Genomic DNA, 20952 nt, shown 5'->3' with positions numbered 1-20952 from the left:
GGTGTGACAGACTTTTTGGGTGTACACAGTACCTTCAAAAAGAACTTGCAGGAAGCACTAGCCAGAGTCTTCTACGGTGAACCTTTACATCTCTCGGAAGAATTTGTTGAACCACTGAATGCTTCAGAGTTACCAGAACTAGTCAGCAGAGTATGAAAACACATTGCACGGTCCACAAACCACCACCACATCACACACCCTACCAAAAGTTTCCATGCAAAACGTCTTCTCACGTTGTGACTGTTTTATGTTAAGAGACGACACCATACGGAGAGCACTGCAGCCCCCATATTTCGGACCACATACATTTTTCCAAAGGGGAGACAACACATTTATTATTTTAACAATGAAATCAATTGATTGATTGACAAAATAACGTAACTGGATAGTTAAAAAGCTACTCATCAAACAGCAGCAGAACACACACATGAAAGAAGGTTATAATTAGGCAAGCTGTCGGGGCCAGTGGCACCTTCCTCAGGCAGAAAGGTTGAGGAGGAAGTACGAGGGGTGAAGGAAAAGGACTGGAGAGGTCTAGGAAGAGGGGGTGGATTTTGGGAAATTCTTCCAGAACCCCAGGTCAGGGAGCCTTACTACTACCCCTTTTCCTAGATGTCCTTTTCCTTCATCCCTCTTCCTTCTTCCTCAACCAGTCTGCCTGATAAAGTAGCCACTGGCTCTGAAAACTTGCCTGATTATAACCTTCTTTTATGTGTGTGTTCTGCTGCTGCTTGGTTAATAGATTTTTCATCTATCCAATTACATTTACTATTTTACTGCACAACAACCCTCTAAGTCTTCATTCGCTGTTTGAAACCAGCTTGAGTCCTCAATTATTACCCATTCACACTCGACCTTGTTCACTGTACTGCACCAACCAACAAACATTACCACAAGCTTTGTCCGCAACTTGAGCTCAGACACTGAACAATGCTCATTGGGCTTTGTGGGGACTGCAGACTGTGAACCAGTTAAAAAACATTACAAATCTACAACCTCTGACAAAGTACGCTCTCTGACATCCACCTGAGATGCGTTAACACAGACATTCTTTGCTTCCAGTAGTCTGACTGACTATTGAATTGTAAATATGCGCATTTGTTAACTTCCCTATGGCGATAACCATAGTCTTTTAATGGAAAGTAGCATTGCTGTGAAACAAGATGAGCTGTAACTTAAACCAAACAAATATAAACAATTGGGCTTACAATCAAAAACTGAATCCTGAGCCAAACCAAATGCTTGAAATATTGTGCAAAGTTGATGTTGTAATCTTACTAAACTATGGTTTGATGCTTCAGATCTAACAAACTTTGGGCACTTCTGCTTCTCTACAAAAAAATAATACTTAACTGTGTCAAGGAAGATGTTGGCTGAATACTTATAAAGGAAGAATGTGGATTTCACACAGGGAGTTCTTAACTTTGACATGACACACTGCAGACGGAGTACTAAGAGATACAGTAACATGAGCTGAATTTGTTGATTTAACAGTGGCAAATGATACTGCCCATAATAATAAGCTGGTTACATGTTATACATCTTACAGGTACTGGTAAACGCAGTTCTGACAATTTCCACATCATAACGGACAGTTCAACAAAACCAAGGAAGAATACATTTTTGACTATGAAATCCTCTACAGCACAAGAAAGTTAGTGTTAAAACGGATGATGCTACAATGCAAGAAAAAGTTGAGGCAGTGTGATACATCACCAAGCATGCCCTTTGTGAATACATGAAACCTGCAACATAAAATACTGCAGGGGACAATACATTTACAACTGATAAGAAAACCGCAGAATTTCTAGTTTTACTGCTGTTCATGAGTTTTTGTTTGTACATGTGGTCATATGTATATTGTTGTAATGCAATGATTTGTTTAGATACATAACAGATGTCTGTGTGGGAAGAAAGTATGATACCATATTTCTGAAAATGAAAGGAAAGAAGAAACGAAAATTGTGTGACTTGTAGCACTGAGTGGCCAGAGTACCAATCGAAATGCTGTTATCAGTGCTGCCAACATTAAATGTTATTTCATATGCCAGTTCGGAGTAGGTATTAAAATCCATGGAGAAGAAATAAAAACTTTGAGGTTCGCCGATGACATTGTAATTCTGTCAGAGACAGCAAAGGACTTGAAAGAGCAGTTGAACGGAGTGGACAGTGTCTTGAAAGGAGGGTATAAGATGAACATCAACAAAAGAAAAACGAGGAAAATGGAATGTAGTCGAATTAAGTTGGGTGATGCTGAGGGAATTAGGTTAGGAAATGAGACACTTAAAGTAGTAAAGGAGTTTTGCTATTTGGGGAGCAAAATAACTGATGATGGTCGAAGTAGAGAGGATATAAAATGTAGACTGGCAATGGCAAGGAAAGCGTTTCTTAAGAAGAGAAATTTGTTAACATCGAGTATTGATTTAAGTGTCAGGAAGTCGTTTCTGAAAGTATTTGTATGGAGTGTAGCCATGTATGGAAGTGAAACGTGGATGATAAATAGCTTAGGCAAGAAGAGAATGGAAGCTTTCGAAATGTGGTGCTACAGAAGAATGCTGAAGATTAGATGGGTTGATCACATACTAATGAGGAGGTATTGAATAGAATTGGGGAGAAGAGGAGCTTGTGGCACAACTTGACTAGAAGAAGGGGTCGGTTGGTAGGACATGTTCTGAGACTTCGAGGGATCACCAATTTAGTATTGGAGGGCAGCGTGGAGGGTAAAAATTGTAGAGGGAGACCAAGAAATGAATACACTAAACAGATTCAGAAGGACGTAGGTTGGAGCAGGTACTGGGAGATGAAGAAGCTTGCACAGGATAGAGTAGCATGGAGAGCTGCATCAAACCAGTCTCAGGACTGAAGACCACAACATACATGCCAGATGAGCGATGCTTTCACAAGCTGTCTGCTTTTCCAATGCCATGATAAAGCTCGTCAGGGTTTCACAAACCCAACAGAATCACGCATATAATGTTTTAGTCTTTGACTGCTTTTCTGCAGAACAATGACTTGTTAACAATAGTTTTCATAATTCTCAGAAATATGTTGATATAGTGATATTTGACTTTATTACACTTGCATCATTTGCAGATTACAGATATTATTGAAACATAAGTTACTCAAATAGCTCTTACATAACAAAGAAACAAAAAATTTCAAGACCCCTGATGGTGATCAGTATGCCAGTATCCCTGTATGGTTACAAGCCATTATTGGCATCAATGTCTAAATCTGTATTGACAAAAGCAGTAACGAACTTTTAATTACTGCTCACTTTCAAATGACGTTTGTCACTGTTTATTACTTGTTAGTTAGGCTGAGTGATGTTCGGGCATTCGTTAAATATCTAACGATTACACCCTTAAATAAGGTGTGTCTATTGCTTGTCTAAGCGAAGTTTGTGTGATCCCGATGAGGATAATAATGTGCTGTGTCGATCGAGAAGAAGACACGACATTCGTATAGTTCTGCAAATGAGAAGCAGGCTCAATTATAACGTTCTTGTTAATCTCCAGTCTCGAGAACGAACACGTATGATCGTCCTGGTCACAATAAACGTCTTGTAATTCCAAAATGACCCACCCTCCTTCGGCAGCACATATCGTTTCCTCGAGTTTACACGTATTTACCCTTTTTGTTATCAGTAACAAACGTTACTACTAGTCATTATAACTAAGGTGTCTTAGAATCACATCGACTGTCGCTTTGGAAAAACTTGTGTATACTGAGATAGCGGGACGTACAACTTAAAAGATATTATTACTAAAATAATCATCTGTTTTCAAATTACAAAGCACGTATATTTGCAGTAAACTGTTATTGTGCTGTCTACTTTCGGTGTCGTGTTTAGTGTTTACTGTTTAGTGTTTACCATGGCATATAGCTTGTATCGATAAGGTTTTGTATTTCGATGCAATGTGTAGCACTGTCGAGATTCGTAAAGATCGATCATTGAGTATCGATATGAGAGTTGCTTGCGGTAGTGCATTGAATTATAATCTTTGACAGCTTTAGTTACGCAGACCTTCTCCTTGTAGTCTGCTACCAGTGGTTGAGGAGAGTGCGTTGTCTGATGCTATGTTGTATTTATTTATGATTCCTTGACGCAAGTTCATAGCAGTTGACTTCAAAATGGTTCAGAAGTACCAGTCACCCGTGCGCGTCTACAAATATCCGTTTGAACTTGTGATGGCGGTAAGCACTCTAATATGTGTCAAATTGTTTCTATTTGGCGTCCACTATTATGCTTGTAATCAAAAAGTAAATGCTGTCTGGAAAATCATTGTTTTACCTGCAATTTTCCTGCAGTCAGTAATTATGACTATATCTACAGTGTGTTCTGCATGGGAAGCTAGCATGTCAGGTACGATTGTCAACATCTAGCTAGGTGTGGGTCTGAGAGTGACAGTTGTGGCTGTATTCGATGTTTGTGATATTCTTTATTTTGTGATATCTGTTATCCACTCAGATGTTGATGTCAACACTATAATCTGCTTTCTAGCGCAAACAGATGACACTTTATACACTGTCGTCTGAAGATATTTCTGAGAAATGAAGTTATCATAGTACTATGCACTGAGGTAACTTTGGATAGATTTAAAACTCATGTTGTACAACTTAATTATTTGCTTTACTTGATGGAACCAAATTCGTCTAAGGTATGAATGTTCCAACTACGGTGTGTTTGTTGATAACAAAGGTGAAAATCAACAAACGTGTAGGTTTTATCCAGTAGCTCACAAATCTGTCATTACATATTCGGTTTGGAAGTGACTTGTGTTTGCTGGAATTTATCAGATGAATATTTAAAGGATTATCACAGCTGTTACAGCTTCCACACGTCGCTTTTGTTTACTTTACAGTTTACTGTAGTCTGTTATTTCTCGTTGATTTAGATCGCATTTGCCAGAAGTATTAGATCCTGTCAATTCCGTAATGTCTATACCATTAGCAACAGTTCTGCTATATTTTTCAGTGTAAAATTTCATTAATTCTGTATTGCAGTATTTAATATAATGTACATTTTCCTAGGTCTAGCTGCTGACTTACTGTCGGAGGAAACGTACGACCATTGTCTCATCGGAACAATGATTCAAGTCGCAGTAGGGTTGCGAAAATATGGAACTCCTACGAATGCGGAAGAAAGAGTAGGCCAGTATCCACTGGAAGTCTGGGGATCTATCATTAGGTGTAAGATACAGCCCAAACTATTGCCAGCTGTGTGAGCATCCTTCGAAATCCGTAATTAACAGGTTTAAGTTTTCCCTACAGGAAATCTTAATTTAACCATTAATATTTCTTGTTTGTCGTCTGTTTTTGGGCTCTTTATCCTACGTCCGCGACTACTCTCTAGGCTGAGCCGAGAATATAATTATGTCAACAGTTTGATCGTACTGACTGTAAGTTCTGGGGAACAACTCGACATACTGTTAGTCCCCTCCCCCTATTTCACTGTTTTCCCTCAATTGTAAGGTGTCTCATGTTTTGTGGCAATTTTTAATGCGGTGAAAAACAATTGGTTCATTGTTTTAACGTTGTATACTATGTCTTTAAACATACAGTCCACACAAATTGTGGGAAACCAGATTTTTAAGCTCTTTGCAAAGCTTTCTTTCGAGTAGTGCAACATTTGCAATGTCTAATCATGACAGCGAGCACACTTTGCCGCCACAACTCTTGGGCACAGTAGGCATTTTTCAGTGTATGTGTGGTACAAGAAAAAATCTATATTTTTGTTTTACTTTTTTAATGTGTAATTTCTATTTCAGCAATGATGCAGATATTACGGCGTAGGCCTGTTGTATTTAATTACAATAAGATTTATAGACATTCAGCACTGTTCCACTTTGACATCGCAGCATAAATTTTTTTTTGTGCGATTCCAGTACGTTGTGTGGAAGATAGACTTCATCTGTAATAAACGTGCATAACGTAGCAAGAAGTGTACATTTCAGTTGGCCAGTGAATTGCTGCCCCGTGAAGAATGCACGTAAACTGGTGGACCAAAAAATGACATGGTATTTGCCCGTGAGGTTCATCATTACTTTTGGAGGATGAACACACGTTATAGTGACGATGTGCCCTCTTATCATACATTTTATCACCTAATGAGAGAGATGACGCATACTCTTCCGTATTTGTATTATGCCAACTAAATGAGACAATTGTAGTAAAAAAATTATTGTGAATTTGGTGTACTAGGCGCTACAGTCTGGAACCGAGCGGCCGCTACGGTCGCAGGTTCGAATCCTGCCTCGGGCATGGATGTGTGTGATGTCCTTAGGTTAGTTAGATTTAAGTAGTTCTAAGTTCTAGGCGACTGGTGACCTCAGAAGTTAAGTCGCATAGTGCTCAGAGCCATTCGAACCATTTGGTGTACTGTAAGCCGAATATGGGTTTTTCCTGTCATTGACTGAAATATCAAGTTTTAATTTACGAAAGCCTTTGCTACTTGCTAGTAGCTAAAACACATTCGCAGTTGACGTTAAATTGTGGCGAAATAAGATAAGTGGGGTAGAATAAAATTCACGGAGCGACTTGTTCTAGAGATGGAATTATTCGGAATTTCAGGCGGTGGAAATCATTGACTCCACAAAGACTAGTGTGGGTGAATGGGTTCATATTTCTGCAACGTTTTTCTTGTGTTATGTGGTAAGCCCGTAACATTACTTGATACATAATCTCACTGGCTCATCTGTTACTTTAAATTTGAAAACTTGCCCCATGGTCATCAAAAGTGGCGGCTTTGTGACCCGTGCTAGAGTTGCGGCTTTGCTTAGAATATCGCCATATCTGCCGCGTAAATGTTGGTTTGTCGGTAAAGTCAACAGTTGCCCGTATAGTGAAAGTGCGCGAAGTTAGGCAGTCGCAAAGTAAAGGCCTTTCCATGCGAGTGATGACGTGAACATTAGGCTGCATCAACATTGGATCTGTAATCCTCCCATCCCGATTTCGGGGGACCATCGAACAACGTGAGGGAAACATCACGTCTCCAATGTAAGCGCCTACAAATGGAAGCAAAAGCCCGATCCAACAACCGATTACAGACCGAGTTAACGGACAAGACCGAACAGAATGTCGGCGAAAATTGACAGTTTATGAATGATCCTGTGAGGTAGGAGCTTCGCTGTGGTACCAGCTGAACAAAGAATGCCATAATTGATACTGACATCTGGACCGTATGAGTCCATTGAGGAGCAACTATTAGTAAAATATAAATATAATAATTTTGACGCTAGATTTAAAATTAATTTAACTACCCTGCAAAATTTATCATCATTGTACTGATACACTCGTACCTTTTTTTAAATCTCCTATTAATGGATACGTTTTTCTCCAGAGAAATCGAACACAAAACATCATTAATGACAATGTCAGTCGCACAACGCGGCTGCAATTACTGCCCGATCAAGCCGTTAATTGTGAACAATGTACACAAGCGGGTCGGCATAAATACGGTGCTTCTTCAGCCGTGGCCTTACACTTGAAATAAACGCGGATCCTACAGTTACCGCACACACGTCGTTAGCGATTGGTAACGACGTGGTTAGGATGCAGCCACTTTCAGTAATGTGGAAATCGACTTTGCGGCGACGAAGTAAGTCGTGCCATATGAATATTTTTGAAAAGCACAAGTCTATAGAGACAATTTTCTCAAAGGCGTGGAATCAGGACTATTTTCATTTAACGTGACACAAATGCTGAGGATTTTAATTAAAATTACAATAAAATATTGTTAATCTATTTACATCGGCTATCAGTCTTTTTTGGGGGAGGGGAGGAGGTGGTTGTTACGTCACTCCATCCAGCCCCCTCTGCCACTAGTTTTTCTTGCCTGTATTTATTGGCTCTGTAAGTACTAGCAAACCCGATACAAGGAAGCCTATCATTTCACGTAATTCAGAAAGAAATATCTGACTGTTGGAAGAGTTCTGTTTTAAGACGATTGCTCGTGTTATCACTAATGACTGTGCCATTCTGTCCACTTTTATTATCATAATTTTTCGTTTGGTACGTGGTAACTCTTTCAGTGCACTTACGCAAATAGGATTTAAATCGGCGTAAATGGGGATGCAATAGAATTGTTTGTCCTGCGTTTAATTAAAGTCTCTGGTACTTTAAATACCGCAAGTAAGAGAGAAGAGAGACCTGACCGACTGAACGTCGGTAAAAATATTCCTGGTGTATTCGTCTGGGATCTGTTCTACCACTGATTCTACTGCAGAGAACTTCACTGCTCGTATCACAGTCTTCAATCTCCTTTTCGTCCCCTCGCCATTTACGACTGAGAACGCAGGGGTTGGCGCCGCAGGCGGCGAGGGACACCGTGGAGATGAGTCAGCCGGAGGGGAATATTTTCCCTTACTTTATGGAGCACTGCGCCGCCGATGACAACTTGAAATTCGTAGATCAAGCGTTGTTCGCTATGGAAAGCTTGAACCAAATTAAATGCGAATCTGTATCTCTCTAAGTAATCTGTTAGCTTATTAAGCTTCTATAGTTTTATGGTTCTCCAACAGAATTCCAGAGAAAGTTTTCGTCATCATGCGCCTTTTATAGCATAACGACAGGACCTCTTCAGGGCTAGCGTTGTGGCTCTTAAGAGTATTAAACAGCTAGCTAGCAACGCCTTGGGCTGCTCTTCGAGTTTTCTGTCATTGTCCCACAGTGGAGCCCCTGTCGGAGAACAAAAAAGGTGAATAAGCTCCTGTTTGAAAGACTAAGACTGAAAAGTGTCCCAAATATTTTGGCACGCGACGAACATATTCGCGATCTTTTTAACATGCAGCTCATTTCCAATTGCACCCCTAACTGTAACTCGCTCACAAGCAATAGAGGAGGAGGTTGGTGTTTAGCGTCCCGTCGACAACGAGGTCAAAGACGGAGCACAAGCTCTTATTAGAAAAGGAAATCGTCCGTGCTCTTGTAAAGTAACCATCCCGGCATTTGCCTGAGACGAATTAAGGAAATCACGGAAAACCTAAATAAGGATGGCCGGACACGAATTTGAACTGTTGTCCTCCAGAATCCGAATTGGGTGCGCTAACCACTGGCTCCACTTCGCTAAGTCACATGCAGTAGTCCATCACTTAAGTTTCTCATATCCATCCGCTAGCACTTTCGCTCCCCCTATAGGTGCGTTTGCACCTGTACGTCTAATCGCCGTGCGACTGTTGCCCAACACAGAAGTAGAGGCACTCTTCCTCAGCATATGCTTTGCGAGTAATTCCATTCACACCTGTGTTCACAATGGACACCTTTACTTCCGTGTGGGGGGTGAGCTGCAGCCGAACGGCGACTAGCCGCAAGGCGCACGGGTGTAAACGCGCCGTTACTTGTCACTGTCTCGTGTCTTGCAGCCACGGTTTCCTTCGTTCTGTCCTACTACTGCTGTCTCATATCACTGTCTTCATCTCGGTCCCCTTCTCGTTGTCATCGTCATAGACTCTGTGTCTCATTGTCACTGGCTCTCACCTACATCCACTATCTCCTTCTCATTATTCTTCTTCCACTGGTACTGTCTCCTTCACTCTTTTCCTAGCACTGTTCTGTCACTATCAACTATGTTCCATTGCCACCGTGTCCCACTCTTTCTCTCTCTGTGCCGTTGCCTCCTTCGCTCTGTCTATACCACAACCACCACTGCCTACTACTTCCATTATTTCTGCTCCGTCTCTTTCCCACTGCGATTGTCTCCTCCTGTCTCAGCATAAAAAGCGCGGATACGTTCGCATGCCAGAATTTTTAGGGAAGTTTTTAAAGGTGCTAAGTAAGGTAGAATGAGGCAGCTAACATCCCAATTTTCAGTCAGTCTTTTAAACAGGAGCATATTCACCCTTTTTGTGCTTCCATAGGAGCATTTTTCCACTAGTTCCCTTCTTTTCCCTGCCACAGCAGGGGACGTGACTGATATGAAAAGAAATTTTGGGGCACCAAAATTTTGTTAGTTTACTTATTTATGTGAAATTGATATAACGCAAAACTAATTTTACACCTCACACCGGATTTTATGCGCACAAAAATTTTGCATTTACTTCGGTACTACAACATGGGTTTCCCAGAACCCTTTTGATGATAAGGGCGACACTTTACTGCATAACCTCCATGTTACGTCGCTTTATACTGGATTTTACGTGTACAGATAGGGTAACTCTGGAAACCTATACCTAGAAAACAGATACTGATATCAAGGTTATTCGAGATAGGGATCTTAGCAATATATCGTTTCGGTTTTTGGTACGAAAATGGTAAATCTTTTTTGGTTGTTATCTAAGGAACCGCCCATTAACTAATGGTGCTCCTTAAGGCCCACCATGGACCACCGCCTCGTTGAAAAAATTATTTCAGAATCCATGTTTTTAGATCTGAATGGTGATAATCTAGTTAGATGGTTCGGAATTATTTTGAATTTATATTATTAACTTCATTTTCACGCGCATACCAATTTAGTTATATTCTGACTTCGAGATTTGTCCGCACCGTGACCCATGTGTTGGCTCTAATATTAATTTCGGAACGATTTATGCTGAAACAAGTTAGAGGCATGGTCAGTAAACAATTATTTGAGTTCTTCAGTGGCGTTAGCCATTAGTAAATAGCGCCTAAAATTCTCCAGCAGTTAGGCGTTCAACCATAGGTTTACAGTTCCTTATTTTCCCATTTCATATTTGTCTTTGCGTTTCTTGAACGGCTTAGTCGAGAGCTCTGTTTACGAAGCGTTGGTTCGTTGCAGAAGGGGACAAGAACTGAAGACAGGACTGAAATGTGAGGTACTGTGATATAGGCTGCTCAGCTAAAGGCCTTCATGACATTTATTTAAACTGGTTTGGACGTAGTTTTAAACCATACGGAACTGAATGAAATTAGTCATTACGTGTAAACTTGAGCTCGTAAGATTCGGTAACCTTGGATGGAGGCAACGATCGAATTACTGACGAGGAAATCTGAACCTGACTAGAAGCTGTTGTGACAGCATCTCACAGAAGCACGTTGTATAAAACTTTGTTTTATATATAGTCGGACGCAAGTTTCAGTATTTTTCATAGAGGATGGGTTTTGTAGTTAGGTTTTGGGCTAAATAAAAATGTTCTTAGGAGACCTGAATCAACAAAAATCGTTGACAAAGTGGGTGTACTGCGCAAGAAACAGCAATTAACGCCACCAATATTTTCTGTTTACGTCTTACACGCAAGAAACACATTTCAGAATGTGCAAGATTATGCTGTTATGGAATTTCCGCAGTTATTTTAATACAGCTTCAGAGACTAGGAAACAGACAACGTCTTGCGCACTTCGGGTCGCATTGCCATACATTTAAGCTTTTAACTGCGGGTCAATAAGCACCTCGAAATGCTCTCTTTGTTTACGTTTAGAAACAATCGTTCGATTTCCCCCAGTGGATAGTATTTTTTCTATGGGTGCTTCTCGGCGCGAACACGTAATTAATTACGCCCAGCTGCGATCGATTGATAGCCCCTGAGTGGCTAGCTCTCTAGCCAGCGGGTAAATACGCTCCGCTGACACCGTGCTGTGAAACAGAAGTGGAAGTTCGTGTATATTTCCAGGCTTTGAATTCCCTGAAAGATCCAGCGCGAAGTCCATGCCGATTTTTCGCGAGCTGGGTGGAAACTGAGTACCTAACACACATAGCGTGTCATTATCAGCGCTTTGCGTTTGTCAAATCTGTGCAGTTATAACCCGTCAGGAAGTTTTTGGGCCCTGTTTTCTTAAGTAGAATATTTTGAAGCAAGTCTCCTGGGATTCGAAGGAAGCTTTTATCTGTTGCTGATCAAAGTTAATTGCGTAGTCCAGAATAAAGCATTTAAGTAACGTACGAGACATTTCTTTCGCATTGTGCAAGTATAACAGGAAGCGCACGGTTGTGGATATGAAACTAAAAATTTTCAGCGCCAGCTTTTATACTCTCGTCACTGACATCGATTTGTAGTTGGTTTTTGGAACATTATATTCCAACATTATGAAATATCTCTAGAGGAAAAAACTATATAGACAGATAACCAGCGCGGATTCAGAAAATATCGTTCTTTTGAAACACAACTGCTCTTTACTCTCACGAAATACCGAGTGCTGTCGACTGGGATCTCTAGTTGATTCCAGATTTCTCGAAGGGTTTTCTCATCGTTCCTGGATGCCTTGGCAGACTACCTGCAAGGTGTCCCTGCCTAGTAAGATACACTGAGGCGACAAAAGTCATGGGATGTTTCCTTATATCGTGCCAGACCTTCTTGTCCCAATGCAGTGCAGCAACACGACGTGGCATGGACTCGCCATAAATGTTCGATGGGTGGCCTTATCATTCGGTCGAATTGTCGAGAATGTTCTTCAAACCAATGGCGAACAATTGTGGCCTGGTTACATGTTAGCGAACGTGAAGTCCATGAATGCCCGCAGACTGTCTCGAAGTACCCCAACATAAGCATTTCCAGTCAATGATCGGTTCAGTTGGACCAGAGCACCCAGTCGATTCCATGTATACACAGTCCACACCATTGTGGAGCCACCACCAGCTTGCACAGTGCTTTGTTGACAGCTTGAGTCCATGGCTTCGTGGGGTCTGCGCCACACCCGAACCCTAAAGTCTGTTAATTCCCGTCGTGCGGCCACAATCACGTCGGAATTACCTGAGTACAAATGATAGCTCCGCCATTGTACTCGCATTCGGGAGGACGACGGTTCAATCCCGTCTCCAGCCATCCTGATTTAGGTTTTCCGTGATTTCCCTAAATCGTTTCAGGCAAATGCCGGGATGGTTCCCTTGAAAGGGCACGGCCGATTTCCTTCCCCATCCTTCCCTAACCCGAGCTTGTGCTCCGTCTCCAATGACCTCGTTGTCGACGGGACGTTAAAAAAACACTAACCTAACCGCCATTGTACTGCCCTGCTATACCTTGTGTACGCGATACTACCGCCATACGTGTGTGTGCGTATCGCAATCGCATTACTTTTCGTCACATCAGTGTAGTGCGCCGTTGGAAGCAATCTTCGACTTGACGACAGCTTTGCTTTTTTAATCTTGTGAACGAGACACATGATGGCCTTAAATAGCCATATAAACAAAAGTAACCTGAAATGACAGTCGGCGCTCGAGATGGAAATATTGAACCGGCCGATAGCCTCCGTTTGCTTGGACTCGAGTATTCATTGACGGACTTAAAACACTGATCAGAATCCAGTATGCGTAAAAAAATCACCTAGAGAAGACTACTGCTATTCTCATTACATCACATTCGTAGACTTCCCAACTCACACCCGAGCAGTCACTTTACAACCTAATGCAGGTGGCGAGCAATGCTATACATCAGTACACGATCACAACTACCGTCCAAAAGATGAATAGAAGCAGCTATGGAACGATTTCGTTTAATTGCACATAAATTGCCCGAAATTTGTGTGTATGTAACACAAATGGACGAATGACGATTAACGGAGATAATTGTCAATGCCGTAAATGGGACCCGAAACATCAGAGTACTATGGCTTGCTGACACCCAGAAGGATTTACAGGGAGGAGATTACTACTACTACTACTACTACTACTACTAATAATAATAATAATAATAATAATAATAATAATAATAATAATACACAACTACAATTTCATAACCAATTCTACAACCCTTTAGATCACATATCACATAACATCAACAGATATGAAGAAAGTAAATTGGAAAAAGAAAACACTACATGGATAGCACCCGTATCATCTAACACACCCACGCATCGATCAAGACGCATCCAACAAAAATGGCTCTGAGCAGTATGGGACTTAACATCTGTGGTCATCAGTGCCCTAGAACTTAGAACTACTTAAACCTAACTAACCTAAGGACATCACACACATCCATGCCCGAGGCAGGATTCGAACCTGCGACCGTAGCAGTCGCGCGGTTCCGGACTGAGCGCCTGGAACCGCTAGACCACCGCGGCCGGCGCATCCAACACATGGCTAAGAAAAGGCAATATATACAGTGAGACGGAAGGATTCATGATTGCAATACAGGATCAAACAATAAACACCAGATATTACAGCAAGCATATTATTAAAGATCCCAATACCGCAACAGATAAATGCAGACTTTGCAAACAACAAATAGAAACAGTAGATCACATCACAAGCGGATGTAGAATACTGGCAAATACAGAATACCCCAGAAGACATGACAATGTAGCAAAAATAATACATCAACAGCTTGCCTTACAACATAAACTTATAAAACACGTTCCCACATACAAGTATGCACCACAAAATGTACTGGAGAATGATGAATACAAATTATACTGGAACAGAATCATTATAACAGATAAAACAGCACCACATAACAAACCTGACATCATATTCACCAATAAAAAGAAGAAATTTACACAACTAATCGAAATATCCATACCCAATACAACAAATACACAAAAGAAAACAGGAGAAAAAATTGAAAAATACATCCAACTGGCTGAGGAAGTCAAGGACATGTGGCATCAGGATAAGGTTGACATTATACCAATTATACTATCAACTACAGGAGTCATACCACACAATATCCACCAGTATATCAACGCAATACAGGTACATCCAAACGTATATATACAACTACAGAAATCTGTAATTATTGATAAATGTTCAGTAACCCGAAAGTTCCTAAATGCAATAGAACATATACCGTACAGTTAAAAGGAAGTCATGCTTGATCAAGGCCCGCGTCATTTTCCATTTTTGACCAGACATAACGTCTGAGAAAAGAAAGAATAATAATAATCCAAAGTAAATGTTGTTAGTGTTCTGTTATCTTCATACACATACATATCACGCAAACCAACGTATGGTACATGGGGGAGGATACTTTGTTCCATTAGTCTCATTGTTTCCTGTTCCAGCGCAAATACAGCGAGGGGAAGAAAGACTTTCTGTATGTCTACGTACGAGTGCTAATTTTTCGTATCTTCGTGGTACTTACGCGAAATGTAAGTCGGCAGCAGTAGAATCTCTCTGCAGTCAGCTTCAAATTCGGGATCCCTAAATTTGCTCAGTAGTGCTTCGCGAAAAGAAAGTCGTTTCCCTCCAGGGATTCCCATTTGAGCTGACAGAGCAGCTCTGTAATATTCGCATGTTGATCTGTAACAAATCTGGCGGCTTGCCACTGAATTGTTTAGATATCTTACTTTAGTGCAGCGTTGTGGGGAACCCCAACACTCTAGCAGAACTCAAGAAAGGGTCGCACTAGCGTTCTATATGCGGTCACCTTTATTGATGAGCTACACTTGCCTAAAATTCTCCCAGTAAAGCGGAGTCCGACCATTCACTTTCCTTACTATCGCCCTTACATGCCCTTTCTATTCCGTATTGCTTTGCAACGTTACGTCTAGATATGTAATCGACGCGATTGTGTCAAGCAGGACACCGCTAAAGCTGTAGTCGAATATTACAGTATTGTTTGTCCTACTCGTCTGCATTAACTTACTCAATTCTGTGTTAAAAGCAATCTGCCATTCATCACAACAGGAGAAACCCTGCCATCCTGTATCCTCCTCCAGTCACTCAACGTCAACATTTTCCTGTACACTATAGCGTCAACGGAAAACAGTCGCAGACTGCTGTTGAACCTGTCCTACAGACTGACAGTTTGGCTCAGGAGGAAAGGTAAGTGTGTTCAGAGGGTATAGTATTGGTGATTCTTCACGGAAACGTTCAGTGAACAAATGCCCTACATACAGCTGTTTGAAAATCACGGGAGCCAGTGGCATTACCTTGTTCGCCAGCACTCACATGCGAATGTAACGAAAGCGACATCAGGCTACATAGTGTTGTCTTTACTGAACGTTCCAATGAGTTCTTCACTTGCGCATGGCGGGGGACGATTCCTGCAAGTGTACACGTTGTTTACCTCACGTCTCAGTACTATATTGCTTACACTAGTGTACTACAGAGTTGTGTGTACAATCAAAACACTACGGGTCAGTGTAATGAAAATGCAATAGCTCTTCACATATACACTCCGTACGGCCGTTGACACAGTACTTCAGTGAAACGTATCCTGGGTGTTGGATAGGTCAACGTGGAGTCATTGCTTGGCTAATGAGGTCCCCCGATCTTGCTTCACTGGATTACTGTTTGTGGAGTTGGCTTAAGAGCGAAGTGAACAAGCGTAGAGTGGACAGAAATTAGGAACGTTTCGCACATATCTTACATGCGTGTGCTCTGGTAGCGGACCGTACGAGTGAGCTCAGATCAGTAACACGGCAGCTGTCTAAAAGAACTGCAAAATGCATTGTAGCCGGCGGTGGACTTTTTGAACAGTTCTGCGACTTGTTGAACAATTTTGTGAGGAAATGTACACAATTAAACAAAATATTAAATCAGTGTTTCATTTACTAGTGCCTGCATTATCCAGTTTCCCATCGTTCTCATTAGTTTCCTCGGAAACTGTTAAGAACAGGACGTATGTTCGTATGACTTTTTTGTTTGAAATCACTATCGCCCCTCAAAGCATGTACCTTTCCTCCTGACTCACCCTGTATAGAGAAGAAGAACGCCCCTATGATACTTCCCTGGGACACTCCTGACGATAAACATGTCTCAGAACACTCTTCGCCGAGGACAACGTAAGAAGCCTTCGAGCCACTCGCGTATCTGGGAACCTAATCCGTATGCCGGGAGCGTCGTTAAGTCTGCAGGGCACTGTGTCGAACGTTTTCCGAAAATCGAGGAATATAATTGTTTGGGCACGTATTACGCCATAGACCGGACTATTACATCAAAGGTCCAAGCCGACGTCTGGGTTTCGGTACTAACGCAGCGAAGTGATATCAGTGCCCCGTGTGCTAGGCAGTGATTGTCTCCCAGGCCGGCCGGAGTGGCCGAGCGGTTCTAGGCGCTCCAGTCTGGAACCGCGCGACCGCTACGGTCGCAGGTTCGAATCCTGCCTCGGGCATGGATGTGTGTGATGTCCTTAGGTTAGTTATGTTTAACTAGTTCTAAGTTCTAGGGGACTGATGACCTCAGAAGTTAAGTCCCATAGTGCTCAGAGCCATTTGAACCATTTGTCTCCCAGTGGGCTGGCCTTGCGTTCGAGGCGAGTGTGGCTGTGGAGGCGTTATAGGCAGTGGCGAGGTGCCGGCCGTGCTGTGGCCAGTGCCGTTGCCCTTCCCCTTCGCTGGTGACTCAGGCTGTGAGCAGGATGTGAGAGCGGGTGTGGGGGACAGCGCGGCAGGCGCCGTTCCGTGGCCTGCAGTCTGGGGGTCTGCTCTTCTGGCGGTCACGTGCAGCCGAGGAAGAGCCAGCCAAGGCCGGAACGGAAGCACGCGCTTTCGCAGTCACTTGCTGACAGGCTTCACAAGGTCTTCGAAGCGGAACCTGTTGTCTTCCTCAACCGACGGCTCACACCTCCCTCCAACACCTCGGAAAGCCAACTTTGACAAACTTCAGCAGCTGATTCTCGTCTACGTACTCGGTGTCACGGCTGTACTAGTTTTATTAACACGTGAAGAAATATGCGTGTAGGCAAGCACTCGCCGTATCCCGCTTTTGTTCAACATTTTGATATATCGATAAACAGTGTTGCGTACTGGCTTTTGTCTGAGGATCTTCGACCGACGTTTCACAATGTTTCTGACGTATCGCCAGTACGAGTAGTTTTGTCAAAGTTTCACCCTCCACTGCTAGTGGCGGAATGGAGCCAAGGCCGTGGCCGAGTATTACAATATGCACCTGTAGCACCAACATGTGAGGACTTTGTCCTGGTCATTACCACTCTGGTTCTCCCCTTGTCACTTGTAAAGGCTGTAACGGATTTTCGCTGCAGCAAGGGAATTCAAGATTTGTTTAGCTTTGGGCTTTCTTCTTTCTTGTTAAAACTGTTGTCATGTTTGTGAATTTGTATGACTTCCCTATGGATTGTAGTCTAATTAAGTCGGGTAATGCTGAGGGAATTAGATTAGAAAATGAGACACTTAAAGTAGTAAAGGAGTTTTGCTATTTGGGGAGCAAAATAACTGATGATGGTCGAAGTAGAGAGGATATCAAGTGTAGACTGGCAATGGCAAGGAAAGCATTTCTGAAGAAGAGAAATTTGTTAACATCGAGTATAGATTTAAGTGTCAGGAAGTCGTTTCTGAAAGTATTTGTATGGAGTGTAGCCATTTATGGAAGTGAAACATAGACGATACATAGTTTTGACAAGAAGAGAATAGAAGCTTTCGAAATGTGGTGCTACAGAAGAATGCTGAAGATTAGATGAGTAGATGACATAACTAATGAGGAGGTATTGAATAGAATTGGGGAGAAGAAGAGTTTGTGGCACAACTTGACTAGAAGAAGGAACCGGTTGGTAGGACATGTTCTGAGGCATCAAGGGATCACAAATTTAGCATTGGAGGGCAGCGTGGAGGGTAAAAATCGTAGAGGGAGACCAAGAGACGAATACACTAAGCAGATTCAGAAGGATGTAGGTTGCAGTAAGTACTGGGAGATGAAGAAGCTTGCACAGGATAGAGTAGCATGGAGAGCTGCATCAAACTAGTCTCAGGACTGAAGACGACGACAACAACAACAACAACATGACTTCCCTGAAGAAACGGGCGTGGTAGTTCTCCACAGCGACAACCAGCGTGTCAGCGAACCGTGACCTGTCCCACACAACGCGTCCGCCGCCACAGCCGATTTCTCCACCTGCCCCAAACTGCAATACCGTATATGTTCGATGATCCTGCTACCGATGTATCATCCTACAAACATTCCATTATATTTCCAATAATTTCTTTTGTCCTTGGCTGATCTGACACACTGTTTGACCTTCTTGCTATGTAGTAAATAGCCGTGTTAGCTCAAAGTACGGAGGATTCTGTATTCACCTCCGGATATGTGGCAGAAAGGACGTGCCCGACATTTCTTCTTCCGAAGTGTCACTTCGCCGGGTTTTTTTTGTGACAATTCTTACCCAGCTGGTGGAGTACCCATTGCTCCTTGAAAGACCCAGGTTCTCACCATTTCTCGTAACCAAAAAATCTAGAAAGGGTAACTGTTGATCCTTTTTTATCTCCAGAGTAAATTTAATATTGGCTCGAAGACTGTTCACGTGTCTTAGAAAATCACAGAGCTGTTCCTCTCCATGGCTTCACACGAGGAAGGCGTCGTAGACGTAACAGTAACATACCGTAATTTTGCAGGGTCCTAAGACCAGCGCCTGTCTTTCAAAGTGCCCCGTAAAATAATTAGTAACCATGCACTAACCATGGCGAAGCCTTCCAATTGTTCGTAGAAATCATGCTTTCACGTAACGTTGCTCTTGTTAAGACTTGCACAAAACGGCGTGTTGATGTCCTGCGGAAAAATAAACACCATCAAATTTGACCAGGATTCCGTTTGGTCAAGTTTGTTTCTTCAACTTCTCAATGAAATGTCCCGAGTCATTTATTATGTGTGTATCGGTCTTTCCCATGTGTGGCTGAAGTAGTATAGTAAAGCATCTTCAATCCGAAGTTTTTGAACACAGTGCTTTACTAGGTACGTACGGTCCTGTTGGAGGTGGTATGTCGTTGCCTTTCTTCGAGCTTACACCCTGCCAGCCATAGGGATCCTACAGTTTAACGTGCATTCCGAACCACGCTGCAACTCGCCGTTTTGTATATCAGCAAACGTCACTAGAGGCGAAAGTGATACGTGCAGGTAAAAAAAAAAAAAAAATCGCCAGAATTGAGAGAGGACCGAACCTGAGATTCTTTCATGTGTAGCCTGGCACTTCACGCTGAACCACCGTAGAAGCAAAATGTTGAGCCAGGAGCCTTTACGATCGACTGGCGAAACGCTAGAGAAATCGTGAATTAAACTTCGACCGAATATCAAATGGTTCAACCTGCGACCATAGCAGCAGCGCGGTTCCAGACTGAAGCGCCTAGAACTGATCGGTCACAAAGGGCCGGCGGCCAAATATCCCGAGGCAAAAGCCAATAGGCAATACGTCAGCAAGTGGCATGTCAACATCAATTATTTTGAATTGTAGACGTGTTTCAGGCTCACATTAAAATAATAATTTTCTTTCTAGTAACTTGCCAACAGCAGCAGCAGCGAGAGACAGGCAACGAGTGCATTTTGTTAAATAAGGCTAATAGATTGTTCCATACAGCTTAGGATATAATTTCGTTCCCACTTTAAAAATATGGTAATTTTGACACCTTTACAAAGTGCCTGGTTAGTCTGATTTTGCTAGCAGCTAATTTTAGCACTTCAACAGCAGTCTTGGAAAGGATTAATACGGTGAACATATTCATTCGTACTTGCCAAACACAGTTTGCTTCTGTTATATGTTCTCGGTGTACTTGTATTAATTAAGGCAATCAGTACACAGAGAAAATTTAATCTTCCATATTTTGTTATAAATTTTAATAATCGTTCATGATACCAAGCTTCCTTAAAAAGTTAGCGTACAAAGTATGAAACAGAACACTCCACGGAACAATCCCTATTCACAGACGCAATATGATGCAGCTACTGTGTGGAAAAAGCTGGCGGTGGGGTTCCTTCGCCACGGGTGTAGTCTCGAGGGGCGGTCTTTCTCACTTCATAAACTTCCTTAATTCAGTGTTGAGTGGTGAAAACTGTTTCACAGTACAGCGGAGACGCAAGTGCGTCAAGTTCCGGAGTATCGCTCCGTTTGTTAAGTCATTACTAAGTAGGCGTGTCAAGAGACAGAGTAATTCAGGGTCTCACTGCCAGGGTCGTTAACATTTCGGTATGGTCCATACAAAGTGTAACGGAAATGCTTGAATTTCAATGGGAATCCTAAGAAGGAAGATGACGTAGGTGCTGGTAAAGACTTGCGTAGTTTTAGAATACCGCCATGGGAGGAAGACTGTGCGACCGCAATTGTATATCTCGCGTCGGGATTATAAAAGTAAGAGATTAGGGCGCGTACAGACGTACACATAGTCATCCTATCTCGCAGG

General features: G+C 42.3%; 1 protein-coding gene across 2 annotated transcripts in view; it reads left to right on the top strand.

Moving 5' to 3' along the window:
- The first annotated feature begins 4017 nt into the window (after positions 1–4017).
- The window catches only part of LOC126481000 (SEC14-like protein 1), a 237820-nt gene continuing 220885 nt past the window's right edge, over positions 4018–20952 (top strand). For both annotated transcript variants that reach the window (XM_050104462.1, XM_050104455.1), the window contains exon 1: positions 4018–4197. In XM_050104462.1, coding sequence (XP_049960419.1) covers positions 4135–4197 — 63 coding nt within the window. In that variant the 5' untranslated portion in view covers positions 4018–4134. The remainder of the gene's footprint in view (positions 4198–20952) is intronic.

This window comes from Schistocerca serialis, chromosome 1 (assembly GCF_023864345.2).
Source record: "Schistocerca serialis cubense isolate TAMUIC-IGC-003099 chromosome 1, iqSchSeri2.2, whole genome shotgun sequence".
NCBI classification, from domain to species: domain Eukaryota; kingdom Metazoa; phylum Arthropoda; class Insecta; order Orthoptera; family Acrididae; genus Schistocerca; species Schistocerca serialis.
Note: the sequence above shows the minus strand (reverse complement) of the source record. Positions and strands in the feature narration are given on the sequence as shown.